This window comes from Setaria viridis, chromosome 2 (assembly GCF_005286985.2).
Source record: "Setaria viridis chromosome 2, Setaria_viridis_v4.0, whole genome shotgun sequence".
NCBI classification, from domain to species: domain Eukaryota; kingdom Viridiplantae; phylum Streptophyta; class Magnoliopsida; order Poales; family Poaceae; genus Setaria; species Setaria viridis.
This window is the reverse complement of record NC_048264.2, coordinates 35,327,193-35,344,669: the sequence shown is the minus strand read 5'-3', so window position 1 is coordinate 35,344,669 and position 17,477 is coordinate 35,327,193. Positions and strand designations below refer to the sequence as shown.

The following is a 17,477-nucleotide window of genomic DNA, read 5'->3' as shown; positions in this document are numbered from 1 at the left end:
CTGGATTCCCCTGAACGACAACAAATGTTGGGCCCATAGAATTCGGCCCAGCACTCACTCACTTCTTCCTTGGGCTCCTCACCTCCGGCCGCTACACCCAACCCAAGCCGCGAGGCACGGATACTCGCACGCAGCAGGTCGATCGCCGGCAGCGCTCGCATTTTCCGTTTCAGAGAACATGGATGTTTGTGAGCTCGATATTCTTCTGCCGCCACCGCTGCAAGCAGGTGCCGTGCTGAAAAGGAGGCGAGTGCTAGTGTGCTACACACGCCATGGAGTGCAAGCTTGGCGTGCTCGGCGGCTCTACGCTACGCTGCGCCTCCTGCTCCGGTTTTACCTTGCGCGTGCTGCACGCTCGTCAAGAAAAGTAAGGTCACGGCTCAGTAACCGATGCAGAAAATAGCATTTTAATTTTCTTATATTGCTGTCTTCATCTCAACGATCGGCATCCGGCGACATGGGGATGGTGTCAAGTAGACGAGATCAGAAATGCTCGGGGTCAGACGGAATGAAGGATATATTCGCTTCAGCTTATAAGCTAGTTGAAAAGTTGAAACGGTTGATTTATTGTGAGAGGAAAATATTATTTTGTAGCTGATAAGCTGAAACGAAAAGGTCGGAAATAGGAAACATATATGCTGCCGACCACCCCTTTTAGCAGCAAGTGGACTTGACTAACTTACGGCCGGCCGTAAATTTGGTTGGGGCTTCCTGAGGCGGTGCCGTGGTGGTGCGAGGAGCTTGGGCTGCCGCCTGCCGTGCTCTCCTCCCAGCTAGCGAGCGATAGAGAGAGAAGACAGAGCGTAGGGAGAGAAAGGGATCTGGAGAAGAGAAATGAATCGGTGGGCTGTGGCATCCGGCCTGTGGGCATCCTGATATTTTGGTTGGATAGCTCTAGATACAGCGCACGGGGCGACAGATGGAGGCCGTCGTTCCGAGCAACAAAAATACGGCCGGCCATACCATAGTCATTACCATTATTTTTTGCCATAAGTCTGGCACGGACATAATAAAATTATTTATTTTCCCATTGACAAATAACAGCTGGCCCGGCCCGAGCCTGAGCCAAGCTTGAATTAGGCCCAACAGAGGTAACGAGTGCGATTGGACACAAATTTAAGGCCCGAAAGAAACCGGTCTGGTGCCATTTTTGGCCCGCGATATGCTCACTCAGGTCCAATTTGGCATAGGTGCCATTTTTGGCCCATTAGTTTACACGCTCGGTGCCTCCATGGCTCCATCCATGTAGCATGATTGGCAGCACAATTAGACCTTTCTTTCTTTTTATTTCTCTACCAGTTTCTTATTTCTCTATTTTTCTTTAACATTTTTTGTATCTAAGTTTTTATGATTTTCTCTTTATGAAAATATCTACAACATTTGTTTTTCTCTTTCATTTCAATTTTGCATCTTCTTGTATTTGCTCACTCAAACTAGTGGAAGAATGGTAAAGTATTTGCTATTGGAGGGAACAGAAGCGATGGGTAACTGACATGGATTTTGAATTCAGTCCGTAAGAGCGGTGATGTTGCTGCCCGGCTTCCCGGCCTTGTCCTTGAACCGCTTCCACTCGTCGAGCACGCCACGGAGCTTCTGCAGCTTGGTCTTGAGCCCGACGAGGCAGTTGGCGTGGTACGTGCACAGCTTGTTGAAGTCCCTCCTCTTCCCTCGCTCGCAGAAGCCGCCGAGGTAGTCCGTGTCCACGAACTGCGCCGCCACGCCGCTCCGCGCGACCAGCTCGTGCTTCACCCTGTCGAACACGAATTGCTCGTGCTGGCCCCGGTACCTGTTCCTGGACTCGTACCAGTCCCCGTAGAACGCCAGCGTCCTGGCGCTGGGCCTGGCGTACACGAACCCGCCGTTGGCCCTCTTGTTGAGGTCGTAGGGGTTGTCGCCGTAGAAGGAGTCGCAGGACATGGCGAAGTCGACGCCGACGGGGACGCGCAGCAGCGGGTTCCGGAACCAGACTATGTCCACGTCCGTGAAGACGAAGCCGTAGCCGAGCCCCAGGACGCGGGCCTGGAACCGGTTCCGGCGCCACAGCATGTCGACGTAGTCCCTGGCCATGTACGACTGCTCCGACTCGAAGTTGACGCCGCCGCCGACGGGGAGCGCGTAGCAGAGCGGGTGCAGCTCCTGGCACCGCTCGAAGGCCTTCTGGTCGATGGCGACGATGATCAGGTGCTTCAGCAGGGGCTCCGTCCTCACGCCGATGCGGAAGCTCTCCAGGAAGAGGTCCAGGAGCGAGCCCGGCGCCGTCCACGCCTCGTTGGTGAAGGTCATTATGATGGTCCTGTCCTCCATGGCTGCCGTCCTCAGCAACTCTGGAAGCTTGTCGTCCTTGTCTTCAGCTGCTGAACTGCCGGCCTTCTGCTTGCCATGGTTTTTCATACTGGGATCAACTTCTTGAGTTGCATTACCCAATGTGGCCACTTCTACATGCGGCGCCGGCACCACGCGGTCGCACGGCCACGGAGAACGCTGCAGCAGCAGCACGACGCAGGCTACGGTGCCGATGGCTGCCACAAGAAGGAAATGGAGGAGATTTCTCGCCGTCTTCATCTTGAAAAAGAGCCACCGTACGTACCGGTCGTGATCTCAGCACAATGTGTAGAGGAATATTGGTAGGCAATAATGCATCATCACGGACTTACACGGCAATTTTGAACCGCAACATGGTTGCTCTAAGCTTAGCTACTGTTCCTACTAGCATGAACACACGCTCCCACACACACATATATACTACTACTAGTCTACTACGATGTCAAAAGCAGAGTTGAAAACTGGACAAAACCAGGTCGCTCCCACCCCAAGTTACCCTTTGATTGCTTCGTTCCAAACCAAAAGACCTTTGACTTCCCCTAAATCACGGCTTCGTACACATCCGCATCCTCTCGAGCCTCGAATGCTAGTACTTAGTACGTTTTCTTTGCTGTAATCTGGTCCGTTCGATGTATTCCTGAATAAAGAAGCGAATAATAATATTTCTATCTGCCAGGAAACGAAAATTACAAAGCCTTGAGTTATACACGTCGACCTATTTTAGGACCAGCTAACATTAGGACTTCTCGAGTGGGCCAGTGCATGAGCCACCGTGGAGCTGATGAATAAAATCATCATTATTGGAGGAGGATGATTCATAGAAGAGAGAGAAAGAATCGACTCGTGTCTTTGAGCCGATTCATCCTGAATAAAGAAAGAAAGAAAGAACGGCTTGTGAGGAGAAACGATGTGCAAAAGTAAGAAGGGAAGTAATTTTTTTTAACTCTTTTTATTTTGGAGTGGGTCCATTGATAATGACTCGAACTGGAGAGAGAAAAAAGAAACTACTACTCTGCTTGCATGGAGTTTATGAGTCGATTCACTACTGCTGATGCCCTAAGGAGCCGAGCCTAGAAAAAATGCGTTTCTTGGACCGGGTCTGGCAACCAGTGCTGCAAATGGTTTATTTCCAGAACCGATCGCGTAGGTCCGGTTGTAATGTTCGATCCTGGAAATGCTTTTTTGACCAGTCCTGTTTATGTAGTAGTGTATGAAAACCATACATACTACTAAAAAAACAGTTTTCAGAGGCGGTTGAAACGACATTTGCAAGGGCGAGCGTGCTACCCACTCCTAGCTTTCACAACTACACATAGTTGTTTGCAGGAGGGCGTAACTGGCTCACCCCTGTAAAACCTTTTCCGGAGCGGGTGATGGCATTACCCACCCCAGGAAATGTTATCTACAGAGGCGGGTGACGCCATGACCCGCTCCTGGAAATTGTTTTCCAAGGACGGGTGATAATGTCACCCGTCCCTGGAAATGTTATTCTCGCCAAAATTTTGTACCATTTTCGTGCCAAATTTTTAAAATGTGGTTCTCAACCAACCCATTCAGATCCAACACTCAAAAGACATTGTATATGCAATAAAATATATATAACCAGTTCCTACATCAATAAGAAAAAGAGTAGGGGTACATCCATGCCACAATACAATATAACCAGTTCTGACAATAATGTAAGTTTGTACGTCAATACTTAAGGTCTTAAAGATAACAAGTTCAAATCCATAAGAAAAGGATAGGGGTACATCCATGCATGTTACATATTTCATACTACTCTGCTTCGCTTCCTTAGATATGGAACATAGTTAAGGTTTTCAATCATAAAGCTTAGAATTTCATCAAAATAAGTCAGAGCACTTCACATGAACGGTCAAATACACCACCATAAATCTTGAACAATGGAGAGGTAAACTGATGTGGCCTATAGAAAGTGAGATGAGCCTAGAACTTGAAATCTCTGGTGCGTATCGAGTTTCCACCCATGTAACTCAAATTCAACTGATCCAAGACTTGCCAGAATCACATGAAATCTCATTGACGCAATGGTAGTATCAAAGAGATCCTAAAACATGATAAAAGTTAAAAGATGTAACATAACTAAAGAATGATAAAAGAATGTTCCATACCATATCATGTTGATTTAGCTGACAAAGCCTCTCAGTAGTCACAATCACATTGCTTTCTCCCTCCTCGAGCTGCTTTATTTGAAAATATGACAAGTATTGCACAAAGTACCCATGATCCTTAAGCTATTGTAGGCAGGCCTCCACAGCGGTTCTATCACATTACACTAAAGGAGAAGTACCACCTATAGCTTCAACAACATCTTTGAGCCATCTAATAGGGTCCATAAGCTACATGGTATGTAAGTACATTTAGAAACTATTCATGTATAGTAAAAAAACTAATTATAAGAAGAAAAAAATATTACTATGTTGGGAACTGCTCCTTTCCTTTGATCGCCTTCTGGTAAGTCAATGATGCAATTAGAGAAAAAATGAATTCCTCGAGGACGAGCCAACGGTGGCTCCTCGAACATGTAGTTTCTATTGACGCTCGTTATTGACACACTTTTAGAACTATTTAAGTGGTGCTTTCATACATATTCTTATACTAACCCGCCACTTGGCACCTAAAATAACCCTATTTTCGCATATGCATTATATTTTGGAGGAAATTCTATTTTTGTAGAAAATTGTACCTAAAATCATATTTTTGGATAAAGTCTTGAATAAGCAACGAACTTGTCAAAGATAAAGGCCAGCGGGTTCAGAAAGAGCCCAGGCTGATCGGCCTGGTGAAGCCCAAGCCGATCGGCTAGCGGATGCTCATTTTTGGCAAGCACTTCTCTAAGATTACTCAAGGGCTAAGATTGTGAAGATATGACAAATCACTTTGGGATCAAAGAGGAATCAGAGAAGATCAAACGGAGATTTGGAAAGTTATCAAAGATCAATCTCATCCTAAAGCTATCGATGTGCTAGGCCCACATGCATACAAAAATAAGCTTCCAGAATATTAGAGGAGACTTGACAACGAAGTTGGATGTGAGGGGATAAACCAGGCCGATCGGCATAGGGCTTCCCTTGCTCCCCTCGCCTTCCTATTTCAGCAACGCATATTTCAGACTTTAAGTATGCCCAAAATTCATTGGCACACAAGATCTATCCACTAGAACTTGACGAATAGAGGGACACACGCTGGAGGGAGCTGAGGGCCACTGCAAGTCTTTGAGGCTGTCTAGGAGATGGCTTAGGCTAGACCCTAGCTGCTATGGTTGTCCCTACGCGATGAAGCCATGGTGGAGTTCTGGAGCCGAGCCTTGTGATCATCAAGGCTTATATACACACGATGGTGATATCAATCTAATCTTGTGCTTACTTTGATCTACTATGATGCATGCTTATTCTCATATGTCTAGCCAGCATATGTTCTTAGTAGGAATAGATGTAATCATGGTGATTAGTTTATGTCTTGCGGATACATCTTAGTAGTGCATAGGAAGTCGGTGTGATTAACTTCGTGTGGTGACAACATGTGGGAGGGAAAAGGTCGAATGATTCCTTAATGTTGAGTAGGATCGATGTCTAGTATTGTGGGAGTCGTTTGAGGTAAAACTTTGAGAAACTAGAGGTGTTAACACACACCTCGCAGTGGTGACCACAAGAAAGTAGGCCGCTTGTGAGCCACCTTTCTGAGAGATGACTCTTTATCAAGGTGCTACGTAGATTGGTTACTACTTTTGTTGGAACTATAACAAGAAGACAATAGGCTCATACTACCTTTGGTTGTGTTACCTCATATATATGGATGTGATCTGTTTACCCTGTCTATAATACTTATCTCACGATTGGGTTTACTGTTATATGCAATTCATGCTTCGTGATAGGATTGGATCCATTTAGTTAGATAGAGAACCCTAGTTAGTTTGCTGCCGATCGACGGATTGATAAACCTTAGATGGAATACTCTAAGGGAAAAGCTACGATGATCCGTGCTTTTGCGGTTCACAACTTGACGCACTAACTGTCATCAACAGTTTCCCCTTCCACCTCCACGACCGCCACCATCATGGTGAAAAGAACTTCTACTTGCCATAGTTAGCCCAAACTATCCAAATAAATTTTTATAAGATAGATTATGATTATTCCACAAACATCAACTTCAATAATAATTACGCCGTAGAACATCATAATTCATGAAATGCTAAGAATAAAAGATTGTCCAAAATAATGGAAACAATTGTTGGTTTAGATCTCATGTACATTGTGATAACTAATTATAACATATTTATTATCCTATTGCAATTGCATGGAATAAAAATGAAAAAGGTAACAATTTCAAATTTGTACCACAACCCCTATCCTATAACATTTATATTCTTGAGCACAGAACGATATATATGATAATAGAGAAGCATCAAATTTAATAATCCAATACATATTTAAGGTTTGTCTAGTCAATGCTTATCATTTTCCTTAATGAATTTATTTGAAAAAATGAAAAAAATGAAAAAAACCACCGGGGAACTCGGGTGGAGGCGGCGTCGGCGGCGGGGAGGAGGTGTCCCGGCGGCATGTCGGGAGGACGGAAGCGGTGGGAAGGAGGTGGCTGGCCCGACGGCACGTCGGGAGGACGAAGGCGTCCATTCTTCGTGCTTGGTACATCCATGTCCTATCCATCTATCTGAACATCAAAAAAATTACACAAAATACAAATATTATCCATGTCAAGAACTTATTTTATCCTAATAAAAATACTATATATATAATTACACACATGTACCACTTCCTAATGAAAATATCATCCATGTCAACTTGATTAAAACTATCATAAATGTTAAACAAACAAGTACTAAATATATAATACACATGTAGTATTTCCTATTAAATTGATGAAAATATAGTAATCTTGGAAAAAATGAAAAACAATTATTCCTCATCCATGTCAACTTGTTTTGTCCCACAAATTCTTGACAAAAATGAAAATTATATCATGCATGTGTCAATATAGAAAAAATCAAATCTTCTTCTCTCTCCTCCATGGATCTAGGAAATTCATCATTCATGAACGAGGCTAAAACATCAAAGTTGAGTCCAAATGGTTAGATAATCTTGTTCTCCTACCAAAATAACCTAACTTCATCCAAAAGATCGAGGTAAATGGAGCTCCAAATGGCTAATCCACACCCTGGAGATCTAGATCTATATGGAACTCCATTTGAGTCTAAAACCTATGCAATAAGCTTAAAAAAGACAAGGAATTCACATCAATTTACCTCCTATAAGCTCCAACTCCAAGGAAACCAAGTTGAAAATCTTTCCCCACCTTCTGAGCTTCTTTCGATTTTTGGTCAGCACCTCTCTCGAGTAGTGACTATGCTGTCGGTAGGAGGAGGAAGTCCAGCTGGCTGTTTTTGTCGCCCATTTCGGCGATCCACCCTTGGAGAACAATTTGTAGGGGTGACGAGACGACCCGCCCCTGAAAATGGGGGCCAGTTCAAGGGGCGGGTGACGCTGTCATCCGCGTCACCCGCCCCTGAAAAGAGCATTTTCAACGATGGGTGACGGCGTCACCAGCCCCTGAAAATCGCCCCATTTTCAGGGGTGGGTCACCCTATGGTCCACCCCTGCAAATGGTTCTCCAGGAGCAGGGCGGATGCTACAATAACCGCATCCATTTTGTAGGTGCGGGTGGCAATTTCACCCGGCCCTAGAAAAAATGAAGTGCCCCAACAAATCGTTTTTAGTAGTGGGATTAACCATACCACTACACAATTCAACAGGCTGCCTATAAGAGGCTTCATGCGTGGAGCAGCTGACCTGGAAGACACGCAGAGCCCACCTGCCGCGCGCCCGTTCTCTGCATCAGAGACGACCATGCATGTGGTTGTAAACCTGATGTTTCTTTGTCGCCATTGTTGAATTGCAATTTGCAAGCAGCTGCCAAGCCTACTGACTGCCTATGCGTGGTTGTGTGGTTCGGATCCGTTGACCACTTTAAACATGCCAGAGAGAGAGAGAGAGAGAGAGAGAGAGAGAGAGAGAGAGAGAGAGAGAGAGAGAGAGAGAGAGAGAGAGAGAGAGAGAGAGAGAGAGAGAGAGAGAGAGAGAACGCCAATGCAAGCTTGGCGTGCTCGGCGAGTTGCTTCTCGACGGTGCCTGTCCGTTTACCTTTGCGCATGCCGCACGCTCTCGCTGAGCAAGCTCGCTCCTCAACGTCGTGGCCTCGATCATCCAAGCATGGAGAAGTATGTTTCAAGCACGAAGGTGGTAGAATTGTTGTGTGCTAGTGGTTTATTAAAAAAACCCCGCTATATGGCAATGCAAAAATCTCATACGACCACGTCGATCGTCGTGCAATTTGTCCGGTATAAAGCTGAAGACAATCAATCAGTCCGTTAGAGCGGTGACGTTGCTGCCCGGCTTCCCGGCCTTGGCCTTGAACTCCTTCCACTCGTCGAGCACGCCGCGGAGCCTCTGGAGCTTGGCCCCGAGCCCGACGAGGCAGTTGCCGTGGTACGTGCACAGCTTGTTGAAGTCCCTCCTCTTACCGCTCTCGCAGAACCCGCCGAGGTAGTCCGTGTCCACGAACTGCGCCGCCACGCCGCTCCGCGCCGAGAGCTCGCGCTTGAGCTTGTCGAACAGGTCCTGCTCGTTCTTGTCCGGGTGCGCCTCCCGGGCCTCGTACCAGGCGTCGTAGAACGCCACCGTCCTGGCGCTGGCCCTGGCGTACACGAACCCGCCGTTGGCCCTCTTGTTGAGGTCGTAGGGGTTGTCGCCGTAGAACATGTCGCAGGACATGGCGAAGTCGACGGCGACGGGGATGCGCAGCAGCGGGTTGCGGAACCAGACGATGTCCACGTCCGTGAAGACGAAGCTGTAGCCGAGACCCAGGACGCGGGCCTGGAACCGGTTCCGGCGCCACATCATGTCCAGGTAGTCCCCGGCCATGAACCGCTGCTCCCCCGTGAAGTTGGTGGCGCCCATGGCGAGCGCGTAGCAGTGCGGGTGCACCTGCCGGCACCGCGCGAACGCCTTGGCGTCGGCGGCCACGATGACCAGGTGCTTCAGCAGTTGCTCCGTCTTCAAGCCTACCCGGAAGCTCTCCAGGAAGAGGTCCATGAGCGAGCCCGGAGCCGCGAACGCCTCGTTCGTGAAGGTCATTATGATGGTGTTGTCCTCCATGGCCGCTCGCCGCAGCACCTGCGCCAGCTCGCCGTCGTCCTTGTCTCTAGGTGAAGCAGCCGCCGCCTGCTGCTCAGATCGATCGATTACAGACACAGGAACGCCAACATGTATTGAGTTTCGCAAGACGACGATTCATGGAAGAGAAATAATATAATGAAGGCAGATCAAGGTCGATTATTATATTACCATGCCGCTGGGATGAGCTTGTTGGGTTCTTCCATTACCACCCGCGACGGCCAGGTCTCCACGCGCCGCCGGCGCGACGACGGCGCCGCTGTCGCACGGGCACGGCGAGCGCTGCAGCAGCAGCACGACGCAGGCTACGGTGCTGATGGCCGCGACGAGAAGGAAACGCACGAGATTTCTCACCGTGTTCATCTCGTTCGGGAGAGAACACGAGCGCGCGCGCTGATCGAAGAACGGATGGCAGGCGAATAAATAATCCTAAAATTCGCCTGTAGGCTGCTGCAGGTCTTAGGTCTATGTGGTCTTGCTAGGATGGAAACGCGCATATACGATGGAAACGCGCATATATTTCGTTGCCACCAAGTTGAAAACGGGGGCGATCTGATTGCTTCCAAGTTGTCAAAGTGCTTACTTTCTTCAAATCAAGGCTCCCTTCATTATTCCTTCTCCTATGGCAAACGTAGCTTTCGAAGAACTGTAATGGTACTAGAACATGGTTGTTGACTTGAGTGGCTCTTCCCGGCATTTGGAAGGAACTCGGTTGACTTCATCTACCACTTGCGTGCTTCGGTCGACTGTGTGAAAAAAGAACAAAGACAAAAGGTGTTTATGTAGAAGTACACGGACAGGACACGGCGACCGGGGAGGGAACCGTTGGCAGAGGAGCGAGTTCGTGTATGGAACCGGATCGCCGACGCCGTTGGCGGTCTGCAGCAGGTTGCCGTACGTGGCGGTCGCCGTCCTCCATTATTCGGTCTGCGTCTGGGCAGACGCTCTCGCTCTCCTGGGTTCATGATGACTCGTGGCGGACGGGGCCGGACGCCCTGTGCCCCTGACAAGGTCGGAAACTCGCAACGACGCCGCGGCCGCGCCGGCGCGCTACAAGTGCTCGATCTACGTTTCGTTCGGTCGCGTTGCCATCGTTTCAGCGTCACGCGAGTGTCTCCTTCGCCTCCCCTGCTGCTGCAGTGCTGCTCCAGTGCTCTGACACACCGACTCACCCACAGGCCACATCGCCGTTTCATCTGTTTCTGGAGTTGTGGTGATCTCAGGGCGCTGCCTGCCGGTTTGCTTGACGCGGCGTTTCGTCGAACCGGGAGCTGGTGCTCCAGCCGCAGGAGTGCGGGAGCTTAAGCTATCGTTGATTGATGAGATGGTTTTGGCACGAAACAGGTTATTATTAATCCGGCCGTGACAACCTACGTACGATGAGTTTGGCGTAAGTCACTCATAGTACCATCTGTGTTTTGAGTTGGGGTCACCGGATAATCCCGATAGCTAGTGAAATGGAATGTTGTTACTTTTTAGTAGGTGTAAGCTAATAAGTGTGCGTGGTTGCACTGCTTACGCAGGAAAATGAAAAAGAAATGGACAAAAACTTTTTTCTGTATAAAAAATTGAAAGTTCGGCATAAAAAAATTACAAAGACTTTTTCCAATTGAAAAGGAAACACACAATATGTGCATCGAGTACACACGTGATATATGCTGTCATTCAACACAACGTGCACCCATAAACGATACCCTGAAGGCTGAAGCCCCACAATCGCAACCAACAGCCCACATAAACAGCCTTACAAACATTCAGTAAAAATAGGAAAACCATAGCTCCCATCAAGATAAAGTATCATTGCATATGTTAAACCACAATTCACAGGCATCCATTAGCCTCCATGGAGAAGAACTTACAGCAGCTAGCCGTTGGCATTAATACTTGTCATGACATCCAGTTCAGACTTAAGACAAGAAGTTCATAGCTTGACAACAAGTAATAAATGACCGAGTATACCAAAAGTTACGGCGAAACAACTGAAATCAGTAAGCCACATTGCATTGCAACTACATGATAATTCAGTAGAAACAGACAGCTGAAGCAAGTCCAGGTCTCCATGAAGCTGTTTGGCGGTGAAACGTGTACCCCATGAGATAATTCAAGCCACCACGCATCAAGCAACAACCATTTCACCCTGTACAGTGGAACATGTGGTAAGTACAATTATTTTCCCTAAAATATTCCTAAGCTTGGGTACTAAGTTCTGTTAGACGCGTGCCTAGGATCTCTAGATGCACATCTAGTCGGGATCATAAACGACATGAGGGACATGGTGTTCCTGGTGTGTGCCGAGAGGGAGTGAGAGAGATAGGGGTACCTTCACCCCTAGGGGTGGGAGCAGCAGAGCTGCTGGCCATCGCTGGTTCGCTTGGGGAAGTCTGCGCAAGGCAGCGACGCGCAGTGCCGAGTCCGGTCGCCGGTGAGGTGGCGGTGGTACTTCCCGCCGCTACTGCGCAAAACCTAGATCGGTAGGTGTGTCGGTGGGGCGGCTGGCTACGGCGAACCTCGTGAGCCGAGCCGGGTCCCCCACCCTGTTTATATAGCGCAGCACGACAGGGGCCCACCACCCAATGCTAGGGTGAGCGCCCCCGATCAGGGCGCGGATCAGGGTCCTGATGGGCCTTTGGGCCCATTGGGAAGGAGATCAATCTAACATTCTCACCCTTGATCTCATCATTTACTTTTAACTTTACACTTTTCACTTTTATTCGTTTCATCGTAGATTAATATGTAGAGCATGCCTCATCGTCACAGCTTAATCGCCGATAGAATCAACAGCTACAACACACCTCTCTATTTTGAAACAATTCTGTTTCTTTTGGGCCTTTTACAATCCAGGAATCATAGGCTTTCCCTTAAACCCATGCCGGCTAAGTGTTCTCTGAACACATTGGGTGGTAAGCCTTTCGTGAGCGGATCCGTAAGCATATCTTTTGTTCTTATATGCTCGAGACTTATAGTGCGATCCTGGATTCTGTCTTTCACAACATAAAACTTTATCTCAATGGTTTTGGAAGCATTGCTTGATTTGTTGTTGTGAGCATAGAATACTGCTGGCTCATTGTCGCAGTACATCTTTAGTGGTCTGTGAATACAGTCAACCACTCTCAATCCGGGTATAAATTTCTTTAGCCACATCGCCTGCCCCATGGCCTCATGACATGCTATGAATTCCGCATGCATCGTTGATGACGCAGTTACTTTCTGTTTTGAGCTTCTCCACGAGATAGCTCCTCCTGCGAGAGTGAATACGTATCCAGACGTGGATTTTCTATCATCTTTGTCTCCCGCAAAATCTGCATCTGAATACCCTTTTATCTCTAGGGAATCAGATCTCTTATATGTAAGCATGAGTTCTTTTGTGCCTTGCGCGTAGCGCAATGCTTTCTTTACCATCTTCCAGTGTTCTACACCTGGATTACTTTGATATCTACCAAGAACCCCGGTGACAAAAGCTAAGTCAGGGCGAGTGCACACTTGAGCATACTGTAAGCTTCCGACAGCTGAAGCATATGGAAACGCTTTCATTTGATCGATCTCGTACTGGTTCCTGGGACATTGAAAATTCCCAAAACTGTCGCCCTTGACTATGGGAGCAGGTGTGGCCTTACTCGCATGCATATTATACTTCTTTAGAACCTTTTCTAAATATGCCCTTTGCGATAATCCAAGGACCCCATTCAGTCTATCTCGGTGAATTTCTATGCCCAAAACATATGATGCTTCACCGAGATCCTTCATATCGAAGTTTGAGGACAAAAACTTCTTTGTCTCTTGCAGTAGACTGATATCACTGCTTGCAAGTAAGATATCATCCACATACAGAATTAGGAAAATGTATTTCCCATTTTTGAACTTTGCATAGACACAATTGTCCTCTATATTCTCTTGAAACCCAAATTTCTTAATTATATCATTAAACTTTAGATACCACTATCTAGAGGCTTGCTTTAATCCGTAAATGGATTTCTTTAGACGACATTCCATATTCTCTTTGTCTTCCATGATAAAACCCTTTGGTTGTTTCATGTAGACATTTTCTTCTAAATCCCCATTTAGAAATGTCGTCTTTACATCCATCTGATGTAACTCTAAGTCAAAATGTGCAACCAGTGCCATTATGATTCTGAAGGAGTCTTTACATGAGACAGGAGAAAAAGTCTCATTGTAATCTATTCCTTCTCTTTGTGTAAAGCCTTTTGCCACAAGTCTCGCTTTATACCTTTCTATATTCCCTTTGGAGTCACGTTTAGTCTTGTAGACCCATTTACAGCCTACTGTTTTGGCTCCTTTAGGAATCTCTTCAAGTTCCCAAACATTGTTGGAACTTATCGATTTCATCTCATCTTCCATGGCCTCTAGCCACTTCGATGAGTGAACACTTTTCATGACTTCCTCATATGAAGTGGGATCACCTTCTATATGAACTTCTTCTGTATTATAAACTTTATAGCAATCAGGAATAGCTGATCTTTTGACTCTTTGAGACCTTCTAGGCCCCTCACTTTCGGGCACATTCTGTGCCTCTGCTTGTGGCACATTATTCAGAGGTGGCTGCTGCAACTCTTCCTCGTGTGTAATGATGGGTTCAGTTGGCTCCTGAAGGACAGGTTCCAAAACTTCACTCATCGTTTCCACTGGTGGAATCACAGCAGGTGCCTGCACTACAATATCAGGGACTGTAGCGGGTGCTTGCACCACGACCTCAGGAACTATTGGTGCGGGAATAATAGGTAGTGAGAAGAATGGTTCCTGAATCATCGGATTAGGTGCACACACCCGCTTCTCCTCAAGATCAATCTCTCGAGCCACCATGCTCCCCCTCACCATCTGATCCTCTAAGAAAATCGCGTGTCTCGTTTCTACAAACTTTGTATATCTGTCTGGACAGTAGAAACGAAAACCTTTTGATCTTTCCGGATAACCAATGAAGTGGCAGCTTACTGTTTTGGGATCTAGCTTCCCAATGTTTGGGTTAAATACTTTGGCCTCAGCTGGGCTCCCCCACACACGCAGATGGTTTAGTGAGGGTACTCTTCTTGTCTATAGTTCATACGGTGTTTTGGGCACCGACTTACTTGGCACTCTATTTAGAATGTGAATGGCGGTTTTCAACGCCTCCATCCACAGTCCCAATGGTAAGGTGGAATAACTCATCATGCTGCGCACCATATCCATCAGTGTACGGTTACGCCTTTCAGCTACTCCATTTTGCTGAGGCTCGCCCGGCATCGAATACTGGGCTACTATGCCATTTTCCTGCAAAAATCTTGCAAAAGGTCCAGGAACTTGGCCAAATGGGGTATGTCGACCATAGTACTCCCCCCCATGGTCGGATCTTACTATTTTGATTCTTTTGTTATGCTGATTTTCAACTTCAGCTTTGAATATCTTAAATTTATCCAGCGCTTCTGATCTTTCTTTGATTGGATAAATGTAACCATAACGGGAGTAATCATCCGTGAATGTTATGAACGAGTCATAGCCATCCACGCTTTTCACAGGAAAAGGTCCACAAATATCAGTGTGGATTATCTCTAAAACTCCTGTGCTACGTTTAGCGCCTTTTTTAATTTGCTTTACAAACTTTCCTTTAATGCAATCAACGCATTGTTCTAAGTCTGAGAACTCTAATTGAGGAAGAATTTCATTCTTAACTAGTCTTTCTATTCTCCCCCTCGAAATATGGCCTAAACGACAGTGCCATAATTTCGACGTTGTTTCATGAGTTCTCTTTCTTTTCTTTGTTTCTTGTTCTGACAAGGATACTTTCATATTCACATCACACACAGAATTTACTTTTTCACGCAGTGATAATAAATACAACTCATTGTGAAGGATGGCAACACCAACACATGCATTATCAAACCAAATAGCACACTTTCCATTTCCAAAATGACATTCATATCCATCATGGTCCATACGTGAAATGCTAATCAAGTTTCTGTGTAACGAAGGAACATAAAGTATATCTCTAAGTACAAGCATGAAACCATCAACTAGCTCTAGAGAGACATCGCCAACAGTTTCAACATCTGCTTGGACTCCATTTGCGACTTCAACGCATCTTTCGCTTCTTTGCGTAGTCCTCGTCGAACGGAATCCCTGTAAAGAATTTGCAACATGAACAGTTGCATCTGAGTCAATCCACCAAGTAGATTTCGAATACTATGTATACAAGGATTCATTTACAAAGGAAATAGTATTCTCACCTCTTTTTGCCATTATTGACTTTAACCAGTCGGGACATTCTTTCTTGTAGTGCTCCTTTTTCTTGCAGTGTAGACATTGATCTTTGTCTACTGTGAGAGGCTTTTGGTGATTCTGCTGCATAGGAGCCTTTCCTCGTGCCTTGAAAGAGGAGTTAGCATTCTTTTTCCTGTTGTCCTTCACATAGTGTAATGAACCACCATATGAGGATCTAATTCTGTCCTCTTCCTGCACGCACATGGCTATCATTTTTTCCATGTCCCACTGTTCTGGCTGCATGTTATAATTGACAACAAAGGTGTCAAACTCTTTTGGCAGAGAAGCGAAAACCAAATGAATAATGTGCCCAGACTTGAGCTCAAGATCCATTGGCTTCAACTGTGCTGCCAAGTTATACATCCTCAAGATGTGATCTCTTATGCCAGTCCCTCCTCCATTGTACCTCTCTGTGGCCAGCTGCTTGAACAGCTGGGTAGCATATATCTTTGAGGAACTAGTGAACTGATTCTTTATCTTCTCGAGGTACTCTGTGACGGAGTCACACTCTGTGATCGAGCCCAAAATAGCAGACTCAATCGTATTCTTTACCAAAGCCATACATTTCTTGTTGGCAGTGGTCCACTGTTTGTTTTCAAGGGTGTATGCCAACTCCAGTGGAGCATAGTCCCTTTCCTTTTGCTTCCATGCAGCATCATCATCACCTTCAGCCCTCACTAGCTTCTGTGGAGCTTGTGGCCGCAGTGTAGTCAGCACCCAGTCAACTTCTCCACAAACGAAGGAGAATTCAATCTTCTTCCTCCACTCTGTATAGTTGTTTCCTTTCAGAATGGGTATCTCTTTGAGACAAGCCATTAAGTTGAATGATCCTGAAATTTGCAATCCAAAGTGAGATCATAACAACAATTGCATGATTTATTTCCAACGTTGGTCAAAAAATAAAAAATACAACTGTTTATGCAATTTAAAACTATATCACCGTTGGGCAGAAATAGAAATAAAAGCATAAAAAAAAACTTTTTAAATCATGATACAGTTATTAACAATGTTGGTCAGAAAATAACAGCACCATAATCTAATTAACTTTATCATGCTCTCACAAATTTAATTGTCTCGTTGGTTCAAATTAAATTTAAATAGAGCAACAAATTAACTTTTGCAGCGGAAACTGTGAAATAACTCTATTTTCAGAAGCAAAACCACCGTGTAAACTTTATTAATCTCTAATACAAATTATCCCGTTGGTTCAAATTAGATTAGAGACCAAAACAATGCAAAAAAACATCAATTAAATGCCTCTGGAAATAGAAAAACTATTTATCAGGCGTTACTGTGCAAAACTCGCTTTTCGGCCCAGCCGCGAAAACGGCCCACAGTCCATTTCCGCCCTCGCCCTGATCGCGCGACGCCACCGGCCCACCAAAATGGCCCACGAAAACGGCCAGCCCAAAACTTGGCCTGGTCGCTCGTCGCGCCTGGTTGCGTTCGCTGGCCGCAACCTGGGCCTGGGCCACGGAAACGGCCCAGCGCCTCCTCCCGCCTGGGCCAAATCTGGCCCGGACGATCTCGACCACCCGTCCAAATCCGACGGTCGAGCGTCATTTTCAGCGGATCAAAAACCGGCGGAACGGCCGGCTCCCCCACAACCCTAGCTACTTTCCTTTCTTTCCCCCGCGAGCTCCCGCCGTTGCGGCGGTGGCGGGGCTGTCTCTCCCGCGCCCGGCTATGGCCGGC

General features: G+C 46.4%; 3 protein-coding genes across 3 annotated transcripts; all 3 read right to left on the bottom strand.

The window, feature by feature from the left end:
- Positions 1 to 1,443: 1,443 nt before the first annotated feature.
- Positions 1,444 to 2,904, bottom strand: LOC117845889 (uncharacterized protein At4g15970). The gene has a single exon (XM_034726967.2). The coding sequence runs from the start codon at positions 2,560 to 2,562 to the stop codon at positions 1,507 to 1,509; it is 1,056 nt and encodes a 351-aa protein (XP_034582858.1). The 5' UTR covers positions 2,563 to 2,904; the 3' UTR covers positions 1,444 to 1,506.
- A 5,679-nt stretch (positions 2,905 to 8,583) lies between these two features.
- Positions 8,584 to 10,119, bottom strand: LOC117845742 (uncharacterized protein At4g15970). The gene is made up of 2 exons (XM_034726810.2): positions 9,705 to 10,119; positions 8,584 to 9,584 (listed from the first exon to the last, which is right to left on the bottom strand). The coding sequence occupies exons 1-2, from the start codon at positions 9,894 to 9,896 to the stop codon at positions 8,721 to 8,723; spliced, it is 1,056 nt and encodes a 351-aa protein (XP_034582701.1). The 5' UTR covers positions 9,897 to 10,119; the 3' UTR covers positions 8,584 to 8,720.
- A 5,585-nt stretch (positions 10,120 to 15,704) lies between these two features.
- Positions 15,705 to 16,631, bottom strand: LOC140221925 (uncharacterized; the record flags this gene model as incomplete). Its single annotated transcript, XM_072291882.1, has 1 exon — positions 15,705 to 16,631. A coding segment is annotated over one exon (927 nt), but the record flags the coding sequence as incomplete, so codon positions are not given.
- Between the last annotated feature and the right edge of the window lie 846 nt (positions 16,632 to 17,477).

What these genes read in the sequence shown, in the direction of transcription:
- LOC117845889 (XM_034726967.2), bottom strand. Translation starts at nt 2,562, where the DNA reads ATGAAGACGGCGAGAAATCTCCTCCATTTCCTTCTTGTGGCAGCCATC.
- LOC117845742 (XM_034726810.2), bottom strand. Translation starts at nt 9,896, where the DNA reads ATGAACACGGTGAGAAATCTCGTGCGTTTCCTTCTCGTCGCGGCCATC. An exon ending in AAGCTCATCCCAGCGGCATG is followed by an intron (nt 9,585 to 9,704) that starts GTAATATAATAA and finishes CGATCTGAGCAG; the next exon opens with CAGGCGGCGGCTGCTTCACC.